A 21,701-nucleotide genomic window follows, 5' to 3' on the forward strand; every position below is an offset into this window, starting at 1 on the left:
CTCTCTCTCTCTCTCTCTCTCTCTCTCTCTCTCTCAAAGCTTAGTGGGGCGAAGAGAGATAACTACAGAGGCGATCCTACCATGAGCCGCTACGATAGCCGCGCCGGAGACCCCGGCACCTACCGCGACCGGAGAAGGTGACCCCTCCCCAAAACCCCAACCCTAACCTTAATCCCAACCTTATGCTAGGGAAGGAGACGATGCTTCGAGTGGTTGATGCTTTAATTCTGTTTTTCCGTTGTTGTTCCAGCGATGCGGGATTCAGTGGCGGCGGGAGGGGGTTCGAGTCCTCGAGCAGGAGGGAGGCGCAGGGCGGAGGCGGCAGCGGCGCCGCCGCCGCCGAGTTGGACGGGCTGACGCCATTCGAGAAGAACTTCTACGTGGAGTCGCCGGAGGTAGCGGCGATGACGGAGTCGGAGGTGGAGGCCTACCGCCGCAAGAGGGAGATCACCGTCGAGGGCCGCGACGTGCCCAAGCCGGTCAGGGAGTTCCGCGATATTGGCTTCCCAGGTCTCTCTCTCTCTCTCTCTCTCTCTCTCTCTCTCTCATGGATTTGTTGCCTAGGGTTATAGTTTGTTGTATGACATTGACTAGTGTATACTCCGCCACACTTGTAGCTTGACCTAAGTAGCAACGATGTTGCGATTGTACCTAGTGAATTGGATTTTGTGGTTCCGAAAATGGAGAATAGAAGTAAGGTGAAAAGAATTGGAATGGGAGACTCAACAATATTGAAATGTGCTTGAACAATCTTTAATGGAAAATGTTGGACTATTAGTGATGCGGCAGAGATATGGTAATTGTAGTTCCAATCATCCAGGGATGGTGCGATAAGATTACTTGTGCTGGGGCAACTTTCAAGTAATATAAATGACTTTCTAGTTTTTTAGCAAAAGTATCAAGGGAGGTAAATTGGACAGCACAACCTTCTCCATCTTTGGATTTTAGAAAGACTCCATTATTTGTAACCGATAAGTAAGAGAGCGAGGGAACAGATACTTTATAATGGGCTCTTTATCGAAGATATTCTAAGAGGAGGTTGGATGCTCTTTATCCCGCTAGTACTTTCACAAAATGAAAAGGAAATTTTTGGTCAATGAAGTGTTGAAGAAATGAAGTGAAGTATGTTTGGAAGTGACATATCAAAAACAGATCCTCAACTAAAGGTAGCATCTTTTGGTTATTCTAGGAATGTCTAGAGCATTGGTTGCAGATTGCTTAAGTAGAGTGGACACAAGATGGAAGATAATTCCACTTCCATGGAAGGATAGTCCAATTTCTCTGTTTGCGTTTTTTTGTCATGTAACATTGTGTAGTGCACTAGTGCTGTTAGAACTATTTTGTATTTTATCTCATACGATGCAATATTATCTTTATTTTTTAGCCGTGCTTTCTCTTTCATTGCCTGATAGTATTTCTGAGCTGTGTGTGTGTGTGTGTGTGTGTGTGTGATGAATGACTAACATAGGTTGTGCTTGTCAGCAATATTTTTCATCAAATGTTGATGGATTGCGGTCTCTTTTTAGCTTTCTAAACCCAAACTCTTGCTTTTAATGGAAACTTTGTTTTGCTTTTGTCACGCTTATCACTACATTCTGGGAAAGATGTTTCTGTTATGCAATAGGGGATAGCATAACTATTTTACCTTTCATTTTGTAGATTATGTTATGCAGGAAATCTCAAGAGCTGGTTTTGTTGAGCCTACTCCTATTCAAGCACAAGGCTGGCCAATGGCATTGAAAGGTCGTGATCTTATTGGCATCGCTGAAACAGGATCAGGAAAAACACTTGCGTATCTCCTACCTGCCATCGTTCATGTTAATGCTCAGCCATTTTTAGGTACAAACTTGTTGCCTTTCCATGTCAGACACCAATCAAATTTAACTACTTTGCGACTACTTTTTAAATTCTTCATCTTGTCTTCTCTTAAGCACCTGGTGATGGTCCAATTGTCTTGGTATTGGCCCCGACCCGTGAACTTGCTGTCCAGATACAACAGGAGGCAACCAAATTTGGGGCATCTTCAAAGATTAAAAGCACTTGTATATATGGTGGTGTTCCAAAGGGACCTCAAGTTCGTGATCTCCAGAAAGGTGCTAATTTCTTGTTGAATATTTTACTCTATTTGCTGTTTCATTTAAATTAATTAGGGCACATTATGGCAATTGTTGATGCCAACCATGTCTTAGTATGAAACAAAATGGCGACCTTAAAATAGAGAAAGGACAATAATGATCCCAAAAACACCCGTAGTTTTTCTTTTCTTTATCAGGGTGTGGTTTTCCATGCTTACTTCATATCCCTTATTTTTACTGAGATAGAGGGTAAACTGAATGAATTTAATGGACGGGATTATACTTGTCAGGTAAAAATATTGTCATGGCAATATTAGGCTAAACTAGAGACCCTTAATGTTGATATTTTCTTTTGAATAATGCTTTTGTATCAGGTGTTGAAATCGTAATAGCTACGCCCGGGCGATTGATCGATATGTTAGAGTCTCATCATACAAACTTAAGAAGGGTTACATATCTTGTTCTGGATGAAGCAGATCGTATGCTAGACATGGGGTTTGAACCTCAGATCAGGAAAATTGTTTCTCAGGTACACAAGATTTTCCTCCCCCTTCTGCTGTTGTTCTTAGGATATATTTCATGACAAAATATTTGTAAATTGAAGACTCTGGAGATGCTATGTGTCATGGCTTTTTTACTCTAGCAACACCTCACAAGTATGCTCTATTGAGGTCAGCTGCAGAGCACCCATACATGTTTTCCGATGATGCAGTTTGTCTTCTTAATGATTAATGTTATGCTCCCTTCTAATGGAGTAACATTATTATATCTAAACCAGTAAAAGGTTATTACCCAGTCATGATTCCCCTAAAATGATGTTCTGGGAGGAAGACCATACTGAGAGTCCTATCTTCTCAGTGCTTTTGGACAGAATGGTTGCTCTAAATTCTAATGAGTTGAACTTGCATTACCTCTTCACGTTTTAATGGCTTACTCCATATTATATTCACACCATAAAGTTATTACCTCAAAAAACGGGATGAATAATTTATTCTTTAATTGTCAGAATTGTCGCGTTTTAGAGATTTAGTACTTATCTTCTGGCTTTATCATAGGAAAATTGCTTACAGTTGTTTTTAATTGTTCACTGCATTATAGATCCGCCCTGATCGTCAAACTCTCTACTGGAGTGCTACTTGGCCGAAGGAAGTTGAACAGCTAGCAAGGCAGTTCCTCTACAATCCATACAAGGTAAATATATCATGGCCAAGCAAGGCTTTGCAGGTGGGTTCGTTGCATTATATCATCTTTACCACATCTGACCCGATCGGCTCCTGACTGTGGCACAGGTGATTATCGGTTCTATAGACTTGAAAGCTAATCATGCTATTCATCAGCGTGTAGAGATTGTATCAGAGAGTCAGAAATATAACAAGTAGGAGTCCCTTATAACGATGATTTGCTAAAGAAGAATATTTTTATGTGTGATATTATAATATTTTCCATTATTCTTTCCAGATTGGTGAAGTTGTTGGACGATATAATGGATGGTAGCCGGATATTGATTTTCATGGACACCAAGAAGGGATGCGACCAAATCACAAGACAGCTGAGGACAGATGGTTGGCCTGCTTTATCTATCCATGGGGATAAGAGCCAAGCAGAAAGAGACTGGGTTCTCTCTGAGTTTAAATCTGGGAAAAGTCCTATTATGACAGCTACTGATGTTGCCGCTCGTGGTTTGGGTATGTTCGTGGAGGACATCTTGTTAACTCTTAAGGCCTGTTTGGGATGGCTGTAGCTTATAGAGAACTGCTGTTTGGATAACTATTTGAAGAATCACTTATATCTTTCCTATAAAATCCCTTGTCCGGCTTCTTGCTGCGTCAAAGGCTTTAAGCTGGAGCTTTTGTTTTTGGGCCGAAAAGGTCATTTTAGCTTCACACCAAAGCAAAAGTTCCAGATTACTCATTAGCTAGATGCATTGTTTCTGGGAACTCTTACATTCATGAATGTAGAAGCTGATCAAGAATCCATGCCAAATGGGCACTACATTAGGAAGTTTATTAAATTGCCTTAACTGCTGTTCTTTTTTATAAAATAGATGTGAAAGACGTGAAATATGTGATCAACTATGATTTCCCGGGATCTTTGGAGGACTATGTTCATCGTATTGGTCGTACTGGGAGAGCAGGAGCCAAAGGAACGGCATATACCTTCTTCACAGCAGCTAATGCAAGATTTGCCAAGGATCTAATCAATATACTAGAAGAAGCAGGGCAAAAAGTAAGTCCTGAACTGGCTGCAATGGGTCGCGGTCCCCCACCTCCCTCTTCAGGTTTGTATTCTATTACCTCTTATATATTCTTGTTTTTTGGTGCAATAGCATTTGGCTGCTTGCTTGCATCTCGCATTTTTCTTTTTCTTTTTTTTTTTTTAACCTTTTTAAAATACCAACATATGGTATTGGAGGAACATGGAAGATCCCCATCACAGCAAATTAAACTTAAAGACCTCTCACTAGGGAGAGAGGTTACAAACCACATGGCAAGAAATACACTGGTCAGCAATGGAAAAGTGCATCTTTTCTAGTTGCTAGTGAGTGTTTATTTTAACTGGACCATCTAATCAGTTTGGTTGCTGATATTATTTTGATCTTTAGGGTCCTGTATTGTATAATTAAAATGTCGAAGAGAAATTTTGTAGTAAGCATAACTTGTGTGAGCAACAGTAAAGTTTAAGTGACTGATGAACTATGAGGTGTGATTTGGTCATGAATTTTGATTGTTCTTCAAGCTAAGAATTGATCCAAAGTAGTGTTCCATTGTTATGTAACATTAGGGACTGTTCTGAATAATTACTTTTGGACAGGTCATGGAGGTTTTCGTGATCGGGGTAGGGGTTTTGGTGGTGGCCGCTCATGGAATTGATTTATCTACTTCTCGTTCATTTGGCATATTACTGCTAGAAGTGGAGGTGAGTAGACTTTGTTTCTGAGGCCATGTAAATCCGGCATGCACATTTGGCTTGCTCGGGCTGCAACTATTAAGCACTCCAGTAAAATGAACTTTTTGGTATCATCCTCTTTCGAGATAGATACTGTAGCCTTTCCCATTAAAGACTAGCAAGCCGTGATGTGAGGTTATGTTTTGCCTCCCCCTTATTTTGTGAAATACATTCAACACCCGAAGAAATAGGCAGTAGCATATATATAACTGACAGTCTATTGCGCACTGTTTGAGTTTTTGCGCTGGGATGTATTAATCTCATAATCTTATTAGAATTAAATGAGTCTCATAATCTTATTACAATTAAATGTTTAAATATTAATGTTGAACCTTGAGATTTCATTCTGCAAGTTTATTTAGTTGATATTTTGAGTCTTTGAGTTTTGTTACATTAGTTCCGACTTCTCTTGATAAGTGCTTCCATGACTTTTTACGGTCTTTTGTTGATCTCTCTCTAAATTCATGCTTCTGCCTTCATACGTTTTTTTTTTTTTTTTTAACCCCTCTTGCATCCAAGTTGACGTGCAGGAAGTGGAATTGATTGCCTTGTAATACATATGATAGTACTGCTTGTAGTAGCGGCATCACAGTAACTACTTTGTTCCTCAGGCTTAATCACATAGAATAGAATCTACCGGAGAATTTGTTTGTGTGTGGTCCAAATGTAGATCCAAATTGTGGTAGAAAAAAATTGAATTGGAGTAAATGCATAATGAGTGTGAGCCTTATATATTACTTTGATGATGTTAGTTTCTGGTATTCCTCTCCTGTTTTTTTCTTTTTTTTCCCTGCTTTTGTTTTCTCTGTCCTTGTACTGTTGCCTTACTTCTCCCCAAGATAAATACTAGCCAACATTAGATCACGTAGCCTCTAATTAGTGATTGCTAGAGACTGACCAAAGATTTCGATGTCTCATCACTCCCAATTTGTGGACGGAGTAATATAAATTTGCTTCTGGGCTAGCTATTTATTATATTAGTGCTTATTATTGTTCACAAAAAAGAGGCCACTTATCATACGTTTGCTGGGCCAAGCAAGAGTTTCTGCATTGGTTTCTTTGATTTGTAATATTTCGAAAATACTTTATATGCATTCCAGAAACAGCTTCAAAAGATTAAAATCTCCCTATAATGCCTTAATTGTAGTTAATTTATAGTTTTCTGTTTGAAACCAACTCTTTTCGCCTTATGTACATCTTCTTTTATTCTTTTTTTTTTTTTCTTTTGTAAAGATATATATTTCTTAAAGCTAAGTCCCCTGTGATCTGATCTTTTCCCTATGATAACATTTCGCAGCCTACTCTGAACCCTAGGACGGCAAAATTGTATCCTCATAAGAGAATAAATGGGCCCTTCGCAAACCTTCTCCTCTCTTCATCTAGCATCTTTTCTTTTAATGCCCTAGAGGTGGCCTAACCTTTTCCCAGTGTGCATGGGACATTTCCGATTGAGAGAGTATCTATTGGACCCACTCGTCTCTTTGTTTTCCCCCCTTTTCTTTACTGATCTATGTAAAACCTAGCGTAGTTTCCCAAACAGGAAGATACCTTATGTGAAAAAGGGGAAGGGGAAGTAAAAAAAAAAAAAAAAAAAAAAAAAAAAAGAACCCTCAAGAGACACAACATATAGATGCACTTCGTTGGAAGGACCATTCACGAAAAGAGGAAGAGGGAGGGTGTGGGCGTGGACCATTAAAGCACCTATATCTGCAGCCCTCCACTAGATCAAAAAGGAGTCAAATATATGAATGATCCATGTACTGTCCCAATACAACAGTTTATTTTCTGCTGCACTTTCAAATTTAAATACTTCACGATCACTCTCCGCGCGCTATACTTTGGTCTCTAAACATTCGGAAAATCAAATCACACTTTCAAAGTAAGATAATATATGACCATACTTGGAAGTAAACTGAGACAACTGAATCACTACTTATCTAGATAGAAAAAGGTAAAACATGAATCGCGTTTCCATATGGGAATAGTAGAGGGGATGTACATGCATGTATATCTCTACTTGGTTGAGATCAAGATCAAGATCAAGATCAAGTGTGGGGATAGGTAGGGCTCCAAACCCACTCAACAATGATCTCTGCTATTACTGATCTCAGCTCTCCCCCACCCTCCATGGAAAGGAGTGGGTGGGTCTCTTTCATAACTCTGCAGTGTGCACTAATAATAAGTGGTGAGAGGGAGGGACATCTTGTGTTGCCACAGTTGGTGTATGGTCTCAGTCAGGTTTGTGTGGTAAGGGACTGTTGTTAGGTCATCTGGGCCAGCATTAGGTGCAATTTTTCTGTGGACCTGTTCCACCATATCATACTTGCTTTTCTTACATCTGACCNCCCCATTTCTCGTTGCTTAAAAGTTTGTCCGGATGTCTGAATAAGTCATTCAGCGGCAACTTTGCACTTCATTTTATTTTCTTTCTTTTTTTTTTGTGTGATTGCGATTCAGAACTTTTGCTTTCAGTTTATCATTAGGCGTGACAAATCATAAAGCATTTCATTCCGCATATGGTGTAATTTAAAGTTCTTATATGTTATGTTATCATACTCATTTTCATTCTTTGTAAGGCCACTAAGAAAATGAAAATAAAAATAAAATATCGAACTTTGCATTCGCAAACGAAATTTCTCGTAACAGAGTACTAATTAACTACTACTCTAGGTCGAAAAGATCAATACAATACATAAACTGTTGCCTTATAATTGGGACATCCAAAAACAGCCTTAATGCAATTTTCGAATAATTTGACTCGTACTAGCTTTTGATATTGATAGGAACACATTGCATGAGCCCTCACTCTGCTTTAGTAATCAGCTTTTGCCTTGTGGGCCCTAATGAATGTTGTGATTCTTATTCATTCAGCGTAGGTTTCATTGATGACAAAATGGCTTTTGGAAGATCACTTGCTGTGTAAATCGCTTACTCCAAGATCCCTCCGGAATTGGTAAGTGATATCGACAAGAAAATTCCCTGAATGTAATGATCTAAATTAGACCAATTTTGAGTCCTACGTACTCTCGCAAAAACAAAAGTTTATGGGACCATTCTCGCAGTGAGCTTGTTAAATCTAGCGTCTATTATTGTTCGTGATTCAAGCACCGTATATACAGAACTTATCTGCTGTATGGACCATTTTGAGTCAGTTGTCTAATCCTTCAAAATTTTATTTTACGTTATAACTGACTAAATCTGTAAAGATGAACGACGAATTCAAATTTTAAGATTAAAATACTGTTTACTGACTCAAATCAAATAAATTAAAATATTGAATAGTAAAATAAAATTTATGAAAGATTGGATGGTCAACTAAAAATGATTCATAATTCAAAAACTAGTATTTACGTTTTTACCTATAATAATGAAGAATGAATTTGATGATCTCATTACAATAATGGTTTTATAAAAACTTTTATTCCTTTTCTCTCTCACTTGATGAGGTCCAAATGTTACAAAAGGTTACATGTGTAATCCAACGAAATATATAATAGCTAGGGCAAGGGGGTTAAATGACTAGGGAGTATCATTATCAATATAAAAAAAAACATTAATTATTTATAATCTCCATCATGCATGAGGTCATTTCCACATGAGCAATGCTACCTTAATTAACACCTATATTATAGGTGCAAATTTTACACTCTACACCGTCCACAGCCCAGATTTAATCACTTATCTAACAATTTTTTTTAATACTAAAAATCTAAAATAAGTTTCTAAATTTTAGAATTATGGGATATAGTAAATACACCTCCACAAAACCATTATAAAGCTCCCTCATCCTTTATTTCCCATTTTTGATCATCACACATCATGATTAAAAAAAAAAAAAAACCAACTCTAAGAACTGATATGTACACACACTACTAACATACCCATCTAACAACCAGTTCAAATGAAAAATTATATTAAAAACATAAAAAAATAATATAAATTTTTTAGAGTGAGGCTACTATGCTTCCGGAAGTACAGAGCCTTCCGTGCTTTCAGGTCGTTTTTCATGTTGCGACTTTCGAATTATCGATCGGCTCTGTTAAACTTGATCTAGAGTATTTGAAGTACCTAGAAAATAAATTATGCGATTTTTCGATATTATTTGCCTAGTGAACGAAGGGGCTCAAAATCAACGACTGAAAATAAAAATCTTACAAAATGTGATAATATGACATTAAAATTTTAGATCAAAAATATTGATTTTGTTTTATATAGTATAAAAAATTTTCTATCAAAATTTCACGTGATTTGGATATTTCTACACTGTTAAATTTGCAAACGGCTCATTACGATCATTAAAATTATTGATTTTGAGCCCCTTCGATCGCTAGGCAAATGATATCGAAAAATCATAAAATTTATTTTCTAGGTACTTCAAATACTTTAGATCAAGTTTAACAGAGCCGATCGACGATTTGAAAGTCGCAACATCGAAAACGATCTGAAAGCACGGAAGACTTCGTGCTTCTAAAAGCACAGTAGCCTTACTCAATTTTTTATATTTTTAATTGTTGGTGTGATTATGATATGCGTTCTTAAGTTTAGCATGACCAGACATGGAGCAGCAGAAGCAAGAAGCCAGAGGTTGGGTTTCCCTAGGAAGCTGAAGCTGTAGCTTTTGTAGGCTTCTCTCTAGGCTCTGCACACTCCTGCCCCCTCCAGCCCTCCTCCTCTCCAAAGTCCACACTTCCCAAAAACCAGCTTTTAACTAGTCAAAGTTCAGACCCCTTGACCAAATTAACTGTGTCTCTGTCCCCACAAAATTTAATTCTCTTGTATACTGTGATATATATATATATATATATATATATATATATATATAGAGAGAGAGAGAAAGAGAGTTGAGCTAAAATACTCTCGAAAGCATCAAGAGAGTGATACTTTTAAATTTTTAGTTACTGGATGAAGAGATATAAGATTGGGATGATAGCGGTAGGTGATGGTAGATGGAATAGTGTTTAATCCAAGAGCTATAATTAGTAATCAAGGAGTAGATCCAAGGACTAGAAATCTAGAAGCACTAAGGGGTTAGTGCTTCTAAAAATATTCTAGCTCAATTCTATATATATAGAGAGAGAGAGAGAGCATGATATACTATCGATAGCACGGAGGCCTCCGTGCTATCAAGTTATTTTCAATGATGCTGCTTCCAAATCGACGATCAGCTCTGTTAGACTTGATCGATCTATACTATCACATATATATATATATATATATATATATATATATATATTAGAGCTATTATAAATCTCTTTGTACTCATAAATTTTCGATCATTTAATGAAAAAATATATAGTTAGGATGATAGTGGGCCTTTAGAATAGAGTGTGTAATTAGTTGAATAGTATAATTTAACAAATAAAAATGGTCAAAAGAATAGATCTAATGGCTGAAAATTTATAAGTACAAAAGAGTCTATACTCATAAAAGTATAGTAGGCAATATATGTATAAGATGAAAAAAATTTGGGAGACTCCCCCAACTATAAGCCTCTTAATTTGAAAGGGCTAGCTCCTCACAACTTAATAGTTTTAACAACATTTTTTTTTGACCGACCGTCCCTAAAGCAAGTAGCAAAGGACTTAGTGGTTGGTACCCGAGGTCCCAAATTCGAATCCTAGTTGATTCATATTTCCAGCTAAGTTTATTTTTTAATGAAATAAACGAAGCAGGTAGCGTGCTACCTATCTCTCAAAAAAAAAATTTTTTTTTTGACAAATAAAGCTAAAATTATTAACAACTAATAATACTTTTTTACTTAACTAATTAGAATAACAAGTTTAGAGAGCGACTAAGACGAAAAGTAGAGTCGAGAGGCATATTTCAAAATTGCCTACTCTTACGAAGCTGTCTCCATACATTTGTTATCTTATTATAAATTCGTAGTGTAGGTCTACGGAGGATATATATATATATATATATATATATATAGTAAATATACAACATAATGTACAGGGTCTCTTGTGCAAAAAGTACGACCCCACGTGCGCCTGTGTTCTTCTCATCCCGTGTTCACACGTGCGCAGAAGAGGATCTTGGACCGAGTCAGAGTTGCATGCATGCGTGGGGTTTTTAACTCTTCCTTTTCACACGGATGGGCATCCTCCCCTTCATTCTTACTGTTGGGAAATTTACAATTTGGTCGTCCTCGGCCACCCACCTGTGGGCACATGTGAACACACACACATCACACACATGCATGCACTACATACACCATCATGCGTGGGATCAATATACATGCATGGAGAATGACACATGCATACATTTTCGGTTTGCATTCATTTTTCCTCTGAAGATCAATCACATCAAAGACATTAGGATTTTTTTTTAAAAAAAAACTAAGATGGTAAAAACAAAAGTTATTGAATGTTTCGAGTTTAGAGTGATATGTAGTTTGAAAAGCAAAGAAAACATGGTTAATTAATGGTTCAAAAATTTAAAGAAAAAGAAAACAAAAAATCAAAGTTCGAGAAGTACCTAAGTAGCTACTTCAAATTGTCCTACACATGCATATATATACTTTTAACTCCTCGAAAATGCTGTTAATTTAGATATCAACTAATTAAATGAAACGGATTTTAACATTCTTTTTTCAGGGAAAAAAAAATTAAAGCTTTTTCTAAATAAATATATGTACGAATAACAAGAAGTATGAGTAAAAAAGAACAAATGGAGAATGAGACAAATGAACACCTATAGCAATAGATGACAAGCTAATGTTTTTCGATTTTTCATTTGTTATGGAATAAATTTCAAGCAATGGACAACAAAATGTGCACCTAACATGCCGCATCAATAAATAAATAAGACAAAATAATAAATAAGACAAAAATAGGAATATTGCCAAATCATAAATCACTACAAGAAAAATAATGCTTTTTCGGTATTTAATGATGCTGAAAAATGTTTCGAAATAGTCTGTTAATCATAATTAAAAGCGTCAGCAAATAAAAAGTTGCAACATATAACCCGGCGCTTATGCCAAGCGGCGGCAAAACATATCTCAATGTTTTTAAGCGTCGAAAAATTAAAAATAATAGAAAAGCTTATTATTCAATAAAATAAGTTTTGTTAAAAAGTGTCCTTATAATAAGATTTTTTTTATAGCGTTTGTAGTAGTATTGACAATAAGAATAATTAGTGATAAGAGATGCCAATGCGTTTGTACTTGGGTATATTTTGCTTACTTATATTGATTACATCTGTTACATTATATACGTATTATATTTTTTTATCATTCATTATATACCCCTAAATTATCTATAATATTTTTATTTGATCAACTAAATTAAATTTTATTAACTACGTACCAAAGTATCTCAATTAAAGATTCAAAAATAAAGCGAAGGATGACACGTGCCAAGGACACATGACCATGTGGACATGTCACACACTTCATTGGTCCACCTTGGATCATTGACCACTTGTGTGTGTAGAGACTTCTATACTTTCAAAAGAACAGCTTTGTGCTTGTAAGTTATTTTTAATAAAAAAAACATCCGATTCGACGATCAATTTTGTTAGACATAATTCATATTATTAGAATTATCTATAAATTAAATTTATAATTTTTTAACTTCATTTGCTTAGTGAACAAATAAACTTAAAATAAATAACTGAAAATAAAAATATCATAAAAAATAGTGATAAAAGACTCAAATTTTAAATCAAAAGTATTGATTTTGCTATTGATGTTAAGTAAAATTTTTTTACTAAATTTTCATATAATTTGAATTGTTATACACCGTTCAACTTAAAAACGTGTTATATCAACCGTTAAAATAATTATTTTTGAGATATTTTTATCACTTAGTAAATGATGTCGAAAAATTATAAAATTTAGTTTATAGATAGTTCTAATAGCGTAAATTATATCTAACTAGCGAAACTGATCATCGAATTGGATGTCTTATTATAGATTACAAATATAGATGTTTCCATATATTCCAAAGCAGAAAAGACGTACTCTCTCTCTCTCAAAATATATATATATGCTCATCAATGTTCTCTAATAAGGTTCGTGCACAGGTGCGGTTTAGTGCGTGTGCCTCGTGCTTAAGCTTAATTAGCTCATCCCCTCACATGCGTACGTAAACCCCGGCCTAATAAAAAAGAGCAGGTACGTGGGGGACGGTGCGTGCCATGCACATGTGTGCTCCATGCTTAATGTATAAATAAAAAATAAATATGTATAATTAGTAAATAAGCAAATAAAGCATAAATTGTACCATCAATCGAATCCTCAAATTATTGTGCAGATTCTCCTTAACAATCTCCAACTTTAATTTCCATGTGTTTTACTTCTACTATTATTATGGAGAGATATTACAATCAAATTTTGTACGATATATTTCTGTCCCTTAATCAGTCTAAAAAAATAATGGCATGTCATTTTGATCCTTAAATACCGGTAAAATTCGACCAAATTATTTTCTACATAATTTCGTGTTTGTACGTTCATTGGTTTTATAAAATAATAAAACTTGATTGCGATAGATCTGATATTCAAAAAATTAAATCCGCAAAATGGATTGAGGAGATATGAAATATTAGAGAATTAATCAGTGGCTATGTTATGTTATATATATAAAAAAAAGAATATCCTTACGTGAAGTTGGTGACCAAGTGGTGTAGAAAGATGGAAGCTTCCAGCCTGGCCAGATCAAGCCCTGGGCACAGCCTCTGCCCACCTCCAAAAGGAGTAAAGCTCCAAGTACTGATGTCCTTCTCCTGTGCACATGTCGGGTTAGATACATAAAATAATAATAGAAAAAAAAAGTGAACAAGCTAGAATACTATTAATAGTACTAAGTCATTGATAATATTAAGTTTTCGACTTTTAGATGAAGCGATGAGGGTTACGATGATAGTGGTCATCTAGAATTGAATGAGTGATTAGTTAAATAGTATGATCTAACGGATGAAAATGATCAAAAAAGTTGATCTAACGGCACATAAAACTTTGGTAGCACCAAATGTTTGGTGCTACGATAGCATTGTAGGGACTGAAAAAAGATACCTAAATATATAGATCTTGGATAAGATAAGCAATCAATATACATAGATTGAGATAGAGATAGGCATAGATAGAGAAAGAAAAGAAAAGGAGAGAGAGAGAGATATAGGTACACCAGCAACTTGCATGAAGTTGACAAACACCCTCTCCTCTCCTCACTTTTATTTCCCTTGTGTTGTGTAAAGGAGAGGCAGATCTCTCTACATAAATCAATCATAATACACGTACAGTGGGGCAATTTATAATTCTGTTTCTCTCTTTTACCTTCCACCTCCATGGATTGAACTTGTAGGGATCCTCATAAAGGCTCTCGTCGAGGTGGACCGATCGGAAGTACGTGAACACGCACCACCCTTTCGGGATGAAGTGCCCTTTGATCTCGACGTCCCTCACCGCTTTGCGCATTATGCCGCTGATTATGTTCCCCATGCGTAGGGTTTCCGCTATCGCCTGTTGAGTTAATACATCATGCATTACGCTTAATTACTATTTAATTACTAGTCTTAACCTAATATGATCGCCTATATAGAACATATATAATCACGTGTATATATGGAGATACTTACGTGTTGTGTGAATGATAAAGACATGTAGTCGGTCCACTCTAAATTCTCCCCCTTCATTAGCTTTTTCTCCCTTAGTTGCATGTTTTCTTCCTGAGATAGTTCCAAGTAATTTAATTTGATATACGATCACATGGACCATATATATATATGTATATATATATATATAGATTGTTTTGACGGAAAGAGCCACATATTATTAACCTAAGCTTGTTATTGACTTGGGTATTATAACGTTTTAATTAAGTTGTAAAATTCACTATACATGTAACTCCATAAGGACAAATTTAGCAGCATTATTAATTGTTGGTGGAAGCTAACAACCAGTAGGTGACTAGATCATTCACTAGCAAGAAGCGCCCGAGTTCAAATTTTATTACAATTTTCGACTAGAATGGATTAATTAGACAATCAAAGACCAACACATGACAAGTGACTTAAAAATGATATCTCATTGCCAAATACAATAAATTAGATAGAACGTAACCATATCTTCTTCTATTCTTTAATAGTGGTAGGGTCTGTTTTAACCTATTAATTTATACTAATAATAGATAGAACCAATTAAATTAAAGATATCGATGATTAGAAACTACGAAGAATGTAATGTAATTATGTAAATCGCATTACCTCTAATTGCTTGAGAGCTAGAGGGCATTCACTGAGATACTTGACCGCTAACGTGACGAGAACGGGAACCGAGTCCTCAGCAGGAATCATCAAATCGATCATATTATCCGAGATCAACTCGTCGGTCAATAGATTGCTACTGTCGTTAATCAACACATCGATCGCATCTCGAGGAGCGCGACTATTGGTGTTCCTCCTCTTCTCTTGGATGATTTTTTGAATTAACGTAGCCATCCTCTTCTTTGCCTATAGGAATTGATGAGCATTACATATTTCTAACATTCTTAATTAGTAATACATCAACATGAACAATGCCATACAATCTCTACGTGCGTAGGAATAAATTAATGGTGCATCATGTTGTCAATTGAAAGAGTTAGATTAAATTAATTACCTTTAGTGATCTATAAAGCCTGCTCCCTGGTACTTTAATTGGCAAGGACATCAACCCAGCAATAAATTCTTGGAACTGTTGCTTCAGGAAGTCCATTTCCTTCCCTGGCTCCAACCCAATCAACCCTTTCACCAGTATTTGGAACACAATCTGTTGGGGCAAAATACGATTCCACAAATTAATTAGCTTATCAACTCCATAAAACCATCAATAATCACATGAACAAAGATATATCTTCGCATGCAAAAATTATTATCAACAAAACAGCCGGGTCAAGTCAATTTCATAAACTATAATTTTCACTCCGTATTTGAGTGTGCGTTGCGCGTATGACTATGTTTTTATTCCACGAAAGGTAAAGGCCCACAAAATTAATGGTGATAACAACGGGTAGGCACAAGCATCGCCCCGACCCCTTGAAAGCTCATTGAATTCAATCACTGTGGCCGTTCTTAGACCTTCCATGTGGTGACACAGGTGTGCACGCGTGCATCCTTAATGTGTGTCAGAGAATGAAGCAAAGCTAACAAGAGAGAGAGAGAGAGAGAGAGAGAGAGAGAGAGAGAGAGAGCGAAAAAAAGAACAAAAAAAAGAAAAAAAAAAAAGAAGAAGAAGAAGGGAGATCGATTAATTAATACGAGTCTAGATATTTTGGCCTACTTTAGGGAGTACGATCCTACTGTGAGTAAATATTTTTATATGCAAATATTAAAGTAAATTTTCTTTAAATCCTATTTCTAATTTTTGAAACTTTGTAGTTAATTAACCAAATATATTATTACAGAAAAATATTTATATCCGTCGAATTATACGTGTACGCAGAATAAATTATTTTTTTGTATATTAGTACGAGTTTTACGGCAGTTTTTTATATTCTAATTTTACATACACCTATATAATTATGCGTAACCACAATTTAATAATAATAATAAAAAGAAAAGGAGGACTAACCAATTTGGCTTCATCTTGTATGCGGACGAGGTGCGGGCGATGATGATCAGGACCGTCCACAGGCCAGCGGGCCATGGAGGAGGCCACGTAGCGCTGCATGTCGCTGGTGATCTGCGCCTTCAGGTGCGGCGACTTGAAGAAGGCGCCGATCAGGCCGTGCACGCGGCGCTGCAGGCCGCCGTTGATGAGCAGGATCGACGACTTCCCCATCAACTCCGTCAGCGACTTCGGGTACGACGGCACGAACGATCGCGCGTCGCTCTGCAGCACGAACCGGCTCACCTCCGCGTCCGTCGACACGATCGTCGGGCTCCCGAATATGTGCGACTTGAACACTCTCCCGTACCTTATTCAAACAGATTCACAAATTAACTACCTACCTACCTACCTACCAACCTACGTCTCAAAACTCAAAAATTACTTAGTTTTAAATTTTATTTAACGAATAATAATAAGATTAAGAAGCGGCTGAATTCAGATGTGATACTAGCTTCATTAATTAGAAAGTGGGCGGGAACGAAAGTCGACAATGGCTCACTTCCGCCACCGCATTATCAATAATTAATTTATTATATATATTTTTTTTTCTTAAAAAAAGTTGATAAAATTAGTTTTTAATAATTATGATAAAGTAAGTGAATTTTAAAAAATAATTAGTTAGAGACGTCGCGTCTCATCAATAGTAATATAACTGATGTATTCTAAAAAAAGAGAGAGAGGGAGAGGGAGAGGGGAAGGAAGCTCACAAGAGGCGGCGCTTCTCCATGAAGGTCTCCGGGCACGGAGAGTAGGCGGCGGAGACGAAGTCGATGGTTTCGCCGACGAAAGGCCACCCGAGAGAGCCTCCGGGGAGTTGGGCTCTTCTCAGCTTCTTCCTTCTCCCGAGCACCCAACTCTTAACATGAAAGATCGATGTTACTCCCACAATAATAATTATCACTAACACGGCTGCGCACAGCAACATCAACAACCAAGTGCTCATATTGAGAGAGAGAGAGAGAGAGAGAGAGAGAGAGAGAGAGAGAAGAGGAGAAGTAGAGTAGGGAAATTTTGGTGTTCGAGAAGGCAAAGTACAAAGTAGGAATTTAAAAGGGGTAGGGGGAGTTCCCCCTCTACAAATAAATGGTTGCATAGTCCCCACCTCACGCGTCTATGATTGTATGGCGCTACAGTACCTTTTCATTTATGTTCTATTTTTCTTTTGTTCATATATTTATTTTATTTATTTTTGTACTTTTCGGATCGACTCCCTGTATATGTATAGCTACTAGTAATTAACCGGGTGCGGCACAATGTACATACGTACATATTTATAGGCTGGGCCTATTATATTCTTATACTTTTATGAGTATAAAATTTTTTGTACTCATAAATATTTAATCGTTGATTGATGAAATATGTGGTTAGAATGATGGTGGTTCCCACGTAGAATGATAGTGGTTCCTTGAGTTGAGTGGGTAGTTAATTGAATAGTATGATCTAACGACTGAAAATGATTATAAAATAAATCTAAGAGCCGAAAACTTATGAGTATAAGAATATATATATATATATATATATATATATATATATATATTGTGTGTGTGTGTGCACCTCCTCGTGCACGCATGTGAGGTGGATCCATTCAATAAAGAGGAGTACCAACCCTACAATTTTTTAAAGAAATTGTAGAACTAAAATTTTAAACTAATTCAGGGCACCAAGTGAATTATTTGGCTCATCAATAAAGAACTCATTGAGGAACTCCTCAATAAATTTGTGCTTCTGAAAGGAACTCGTGTAAATTTTCTATTTTCAAAAGTTGTGGAAGAGTTAGATTTCTAATTATTTTGGACCTCAAACCCAAAATCCCCTCAAGAGATCTTAGTGGTTTGACACGATGGCAAACGTGCTAAAATCACCATATCTATTTCATCACTATAACTTTTATTATGTTAGTTACAACCTTACAATATTTCTTTTAAAAAAAAAGCCAGTAAGCTTAATTATAATTACACTCTGTATACAAATCAGTGCCATAATGTAGATGTCGTATTTGACACACACACACACACACACACACACTCTCTCTCTCTCTCTCTCTCTCTCTCTCTCTCTCTCTCTCTCTCTCTCTCCCCGTATAATAATACACGTCGACCAAAATCCAAATTAAGTCATCATCCAATCCGTTGAACCCAATGTGGCTATCCCTCTAATATAATCTTTGTTCCACACTCGTGTTTTTATTTTAATGTGGCTTAACATGTGGTGCCCAGTTCTTTATTGCAATAATCCTTAATTAACCCAGGCCCCCAATTTAGAATACCAAGCTTTTGCTTTCCCTTGCTTTGTAATGTTTATATAAGTGTAGTAATTAACGACACATACTGCAAACATTATTTATTAAGTACTTATACTCCTTTTGTGTGGCTTAATTTACCTACCCAAAAGCATCTTTCGTGTTAACTTAATTAATTCCATCATCAGCAAACTTTTTCTACGCAAACTTTGTTGTTTCCTCTCTAATTTGCTAGGCTAATAGGGGCCAACACTGTAAAAAGGGCGAGTTCTTAAACTAAGAATTCAGAAAGTAGGATTAATACACTCGATCTATCACATTTGTTTATTTTTAAAAGGATCGTGATGGTCCCTCATCTTTTTTAGGTCATGGTACTCATAATTTCGAGTCTAATCATGAAAATTTGGTCAAATTAGATTGGATTATAGTTTCAAATCTACAGCTGGGCCCTCTTAGACATTGAAAATCTACATCTCAATTTCCTTGTAATTTAGTTTCATAAAGGTGTAAATTAACTAAACGAGCGGTTGAATTCATAAATATTCTAAAATTTTAATGGCAAACTCTACTTCGATCCAAAGAAAAAACTTTAGTTGCCATGAAAAGCTAAAATTTCACAGTGAGGATTCGTTATGAATTTCCAGCAAAATTTGGTACAAGTTGGCCTCACTTTCACTTTAGATTGGGCCAGTTTATTTCTATTATTTGAGATGAGCCTAATTTGCCTTACTTTAACCAACCTTAGATTACCCAATTAATTAATCCATTACTACAATACATTACACAATCCAACCAAGTTAAAAGAAAAAGGCAAACCACAATAAATTCCACATAAAAGTTTGAATAATCTATTCCTCGGTTGCACAGTTACATCATTTGGGTGAGTAATTTAGTATAAGCTAGCTTGTGGTGTTTAGTAGTGGCATGCTAAGTGTGCCAGCTTTGCATTTGGCTTAATAATGAAACTTGATGGTGGATGCTCTTGATGTCATTTTTATTAGTGAAAAAAAAGTAGCTTTTGAGCTTTGGGCCTATATATTGTTTGTGAAAGAACCGTTTAGAGGATATGATAGTATATAGGGAAGTTCTCTTTATTCTTTTACTCTAGAGCTAAGAGGATCTTATGGTGATTAATTTGTACATGTACTTCTCTTTTCTAGATATCGCTTTGAGAACATACATCTGTAGAGGTTTTAATTAACTTAGTTTTTCGAGGCGTTACAAAAACTATCTTATAGTTTCTCAAATAGCTCGATATATATGTAGTACTTTTCTATAAACTCTAGTGTGGTCAAGCGAATTCTTAAACACAATATTGCAGAGTGAAAAGGAAATGCCAACTACTATATTTGAATTCGCATCAAATGAATGACACTCCAACTAGATCATTAGAAATTTTTATAGTTAATCCCTCACATCTTTCTTAAGTTGTCACTTTTAACTCTCCTGCATGCTTCCTTTAAGAGTGGTGAACTAAAAATCATTTGTCAAGTTTTGTCTTATCCTCATTTTAATTAATTACATTGTGTCTTAATCTTCCTTGTTTTACATGTGACGTGTCATGCTCTCTTCAGTAGAGAAGGTCCCTCCTTAGTCCAAATACTCCTGCAAAATTCATGGAGGATTCTCCTGCTAGAAATATAGAGCACCAAAAATATGTTGTGTTTGAAATGTGTGTAATTAGGTGGACTCAATTGGCAATCTCATCTATGAACTAACCAATCACAATGCAACAACTATATATGTACTTGATGTAGAAAAGTATATGCATGACAAAATCCTTCTTGGACTTGAACAGTACACTTCAATTCATTACGACTCGGAGGCCCTAGCTGCCTCCACCCTGTATACCTAGTTCATTTACCCTAATGAATGAAGCAGATACCTCGCTACCTTCCTCTCAAAAAAAAAAAAATCATTATGACTCGGCCACTAATTAAGAGCAATTTAACAGAGTGCTCCTGAAAAAAAGCACTTGTAGTAATTAAATAATTAGTTCAGTACCTTCATTTTTTTTTTTTTTTTGAGAGAGAGATAGGTAGCACGCTACCCGCTTCGTTTATTTCATTTAGAAATAAACTTAGCTGGAAATGTGAATCAACTAGGATTCGAACTTGGGTCTCGGGTATCAATTATCAAGCCCTTTGCCACTTGCTCTAAGGACGGTCGGTAGTACCTTCAATTATTAAAGTAGAAGTTTCAAATTATAACTGCTTCGGTATTGCAATTGCTTATTTTAGTTTTTTGCTACAGCAAAAATTCTTCAAGAAATTAGGGCAGGCATAAATATTGGAAGGATCGACCTGTTTATTTGTTGTAGGTCGTAGTATTGGGGATTCAGATATATATTGCCTAAATAATACTTTCAGAAGAAGTATTATGTTTAAATTTCTTCAACAAAGTTTGTTGAAAATATAAATAGAAGCATGAAATTAGAGATTATACTTCTGAGCATCTGTATCAATCACCTTTCTGAATCACAAACGACAAATGATGAGAAAGAAATCGAAACGGAACCAAACAATCCCTTATCTCGATGGATCATGGCAACTTAATTCTCCCTTCTTCTCATCACTTGACCAAGTCCAAGAGAATGATCATCATATATGGTGTTCAAACATCAGCACATTGACTTATTTCACATCAAAAATAATAATTAATTAAATAGAAAACAAAAATACGATATATATAATACTACATTTTTCTCCATCCTAATCGAGTTTCTTCTAAAACGCATTGATATATGGTCACCCATAGTAATCTCTCCCATCTCTCGTGTAATCTTTCACCATCATGTCTAGTACCTTTCGGGATTGAAAAATAGTAGTACACTGTTAGGTGGGATATC

General features: G+C 36.0%; 2 protein-coding genes across 3 annotated transcripts; one reads left to right on the plus strand and one right to left on the minus strand.

Annotated features, from left to right (window-relative positions):
* On the plus strand, positions 8-5,387 carry LOC109716286 (DEAD-box ATP-dependent RNA helicase 20). Its single transcript, XM_020241631.1, has 10 exons — positions 8-137; positions 251-510; positions 1,660-1,839; positions 1,932-2,093; positions 2,450-2,604; positions 3,174-3,266; positions 3,365-3,450; positions 3,534-3,760; positions 4,120-4,353; positions 4,887-5,387. The coding sequence occupies exons 1-10, from the start codon at positions 82-84 to the stop codon at positions 4,943-4,945; spliced, it is 1,512 nt and encodes a 503-aa protein (XP_020097220.1). The 5' UTR covers positions 8-81; the 3' UTR covers positions 4,946-5,387.
* On the minus strand, positions 10,841-17,729 carry LOC109716291 (cytochrome P450 90D2-like). 2 transcript variants are annotated; one of them, XM_020241637.1, is made up of 8 exons: positions 17,322-17,719; positions 16,576-16,921; positions 15,625-15,774; positions 15,231-15,476; positions 14,604-14,693; positions 14,302-14,487; positions 13,630-13,751; positions 10,841-11,181 (listed from the first exon to the last, which is right to left on the minus strand). In XM_020241637.1, exons 1-8 carry the CDS (start codon positions 17,705-17,707, stop codon positions 11,094-11,096), a joined length of 1,614 nt encoding a protein of 537 aa, XP_020097226.1. In that variant the 5' UTR covers positions 17,708-17,719; the 3' UTR covers positions 10,841-11,093. The 2 variants fall into 2 exon arrangements, with proteins under 2 accessions (XP_020097226.1, XP_020097227.1); XM_020241638.1 differs by lacking the exon at positions 14,604-14,693 and having other exon boundaries at positions 17,322-17,729.

The sequence above is a fragment of the Ananas comosus genome, linkage group 10 (assembly GCF_001540865.1).
Source record: "Ananas comosus cultivar F153 linkage group 10, ASM154086v1, whole genome shotgun sequence".
Lineage (NCBI taxonomy): Eukaryota > Viridiplantae > Streptophyta > Magnoliopsida > Poales > Bromeliaceae > Ananas > Ananas comosus.

What these genes read in the sequence shown, in the direction of transcription:
- LOC109716286 (XM_020241631.1), top strand. Translation starts at nt 82, where the DNA reads ATGAGCCGCTACGATAGCCGCGCCGGAGACCCCGGCACCTACCGCGAC. An exon ending in ACCTACCGCGACCGGAGAAG is followed by an intron (nt 138 to 250) that starts GTGACCCCTCCC and finishes TTGTTGTTCCAG; the next exon opens with CGATGCGGGATTCAGTGGCG. An exon ending in TCCCCCACCTCCCTCTTCAG is followed by an intron (nt 4,354 to 4,886) that starts GTTTGTATTCTA and finishes ACTTTTGGACAG; the next exon opens with GTCATGGAGGTTTTCGTGAT.
- LOC109716291 (XM_020241637.1), bottom strand. Translation starts at nt 17,707, where the DNA reads ATGCAACCATTTATTTGTAGAGGGGGAACTCCCCCTACCCCTTTTAAA. An exon ending in ATGGAGAAGCGCCGCCTCTT is followed by an intron (nt 16,922 to 17,321) that starts GTGAGCTTCCTT and finishes TGTTTGAATAAG; the next exon opens with GTACGGGAGAGTGTTCAAGT. An exon ending in TACAAGATGAAGCCAAATTG is followed by an intron (nt 15,775 to 16,575) that starts GTTAGTCCTCCT and finishes TTGCCCCAACAG; the next exon opens with ATTGTGTTCCAAATACTGGT.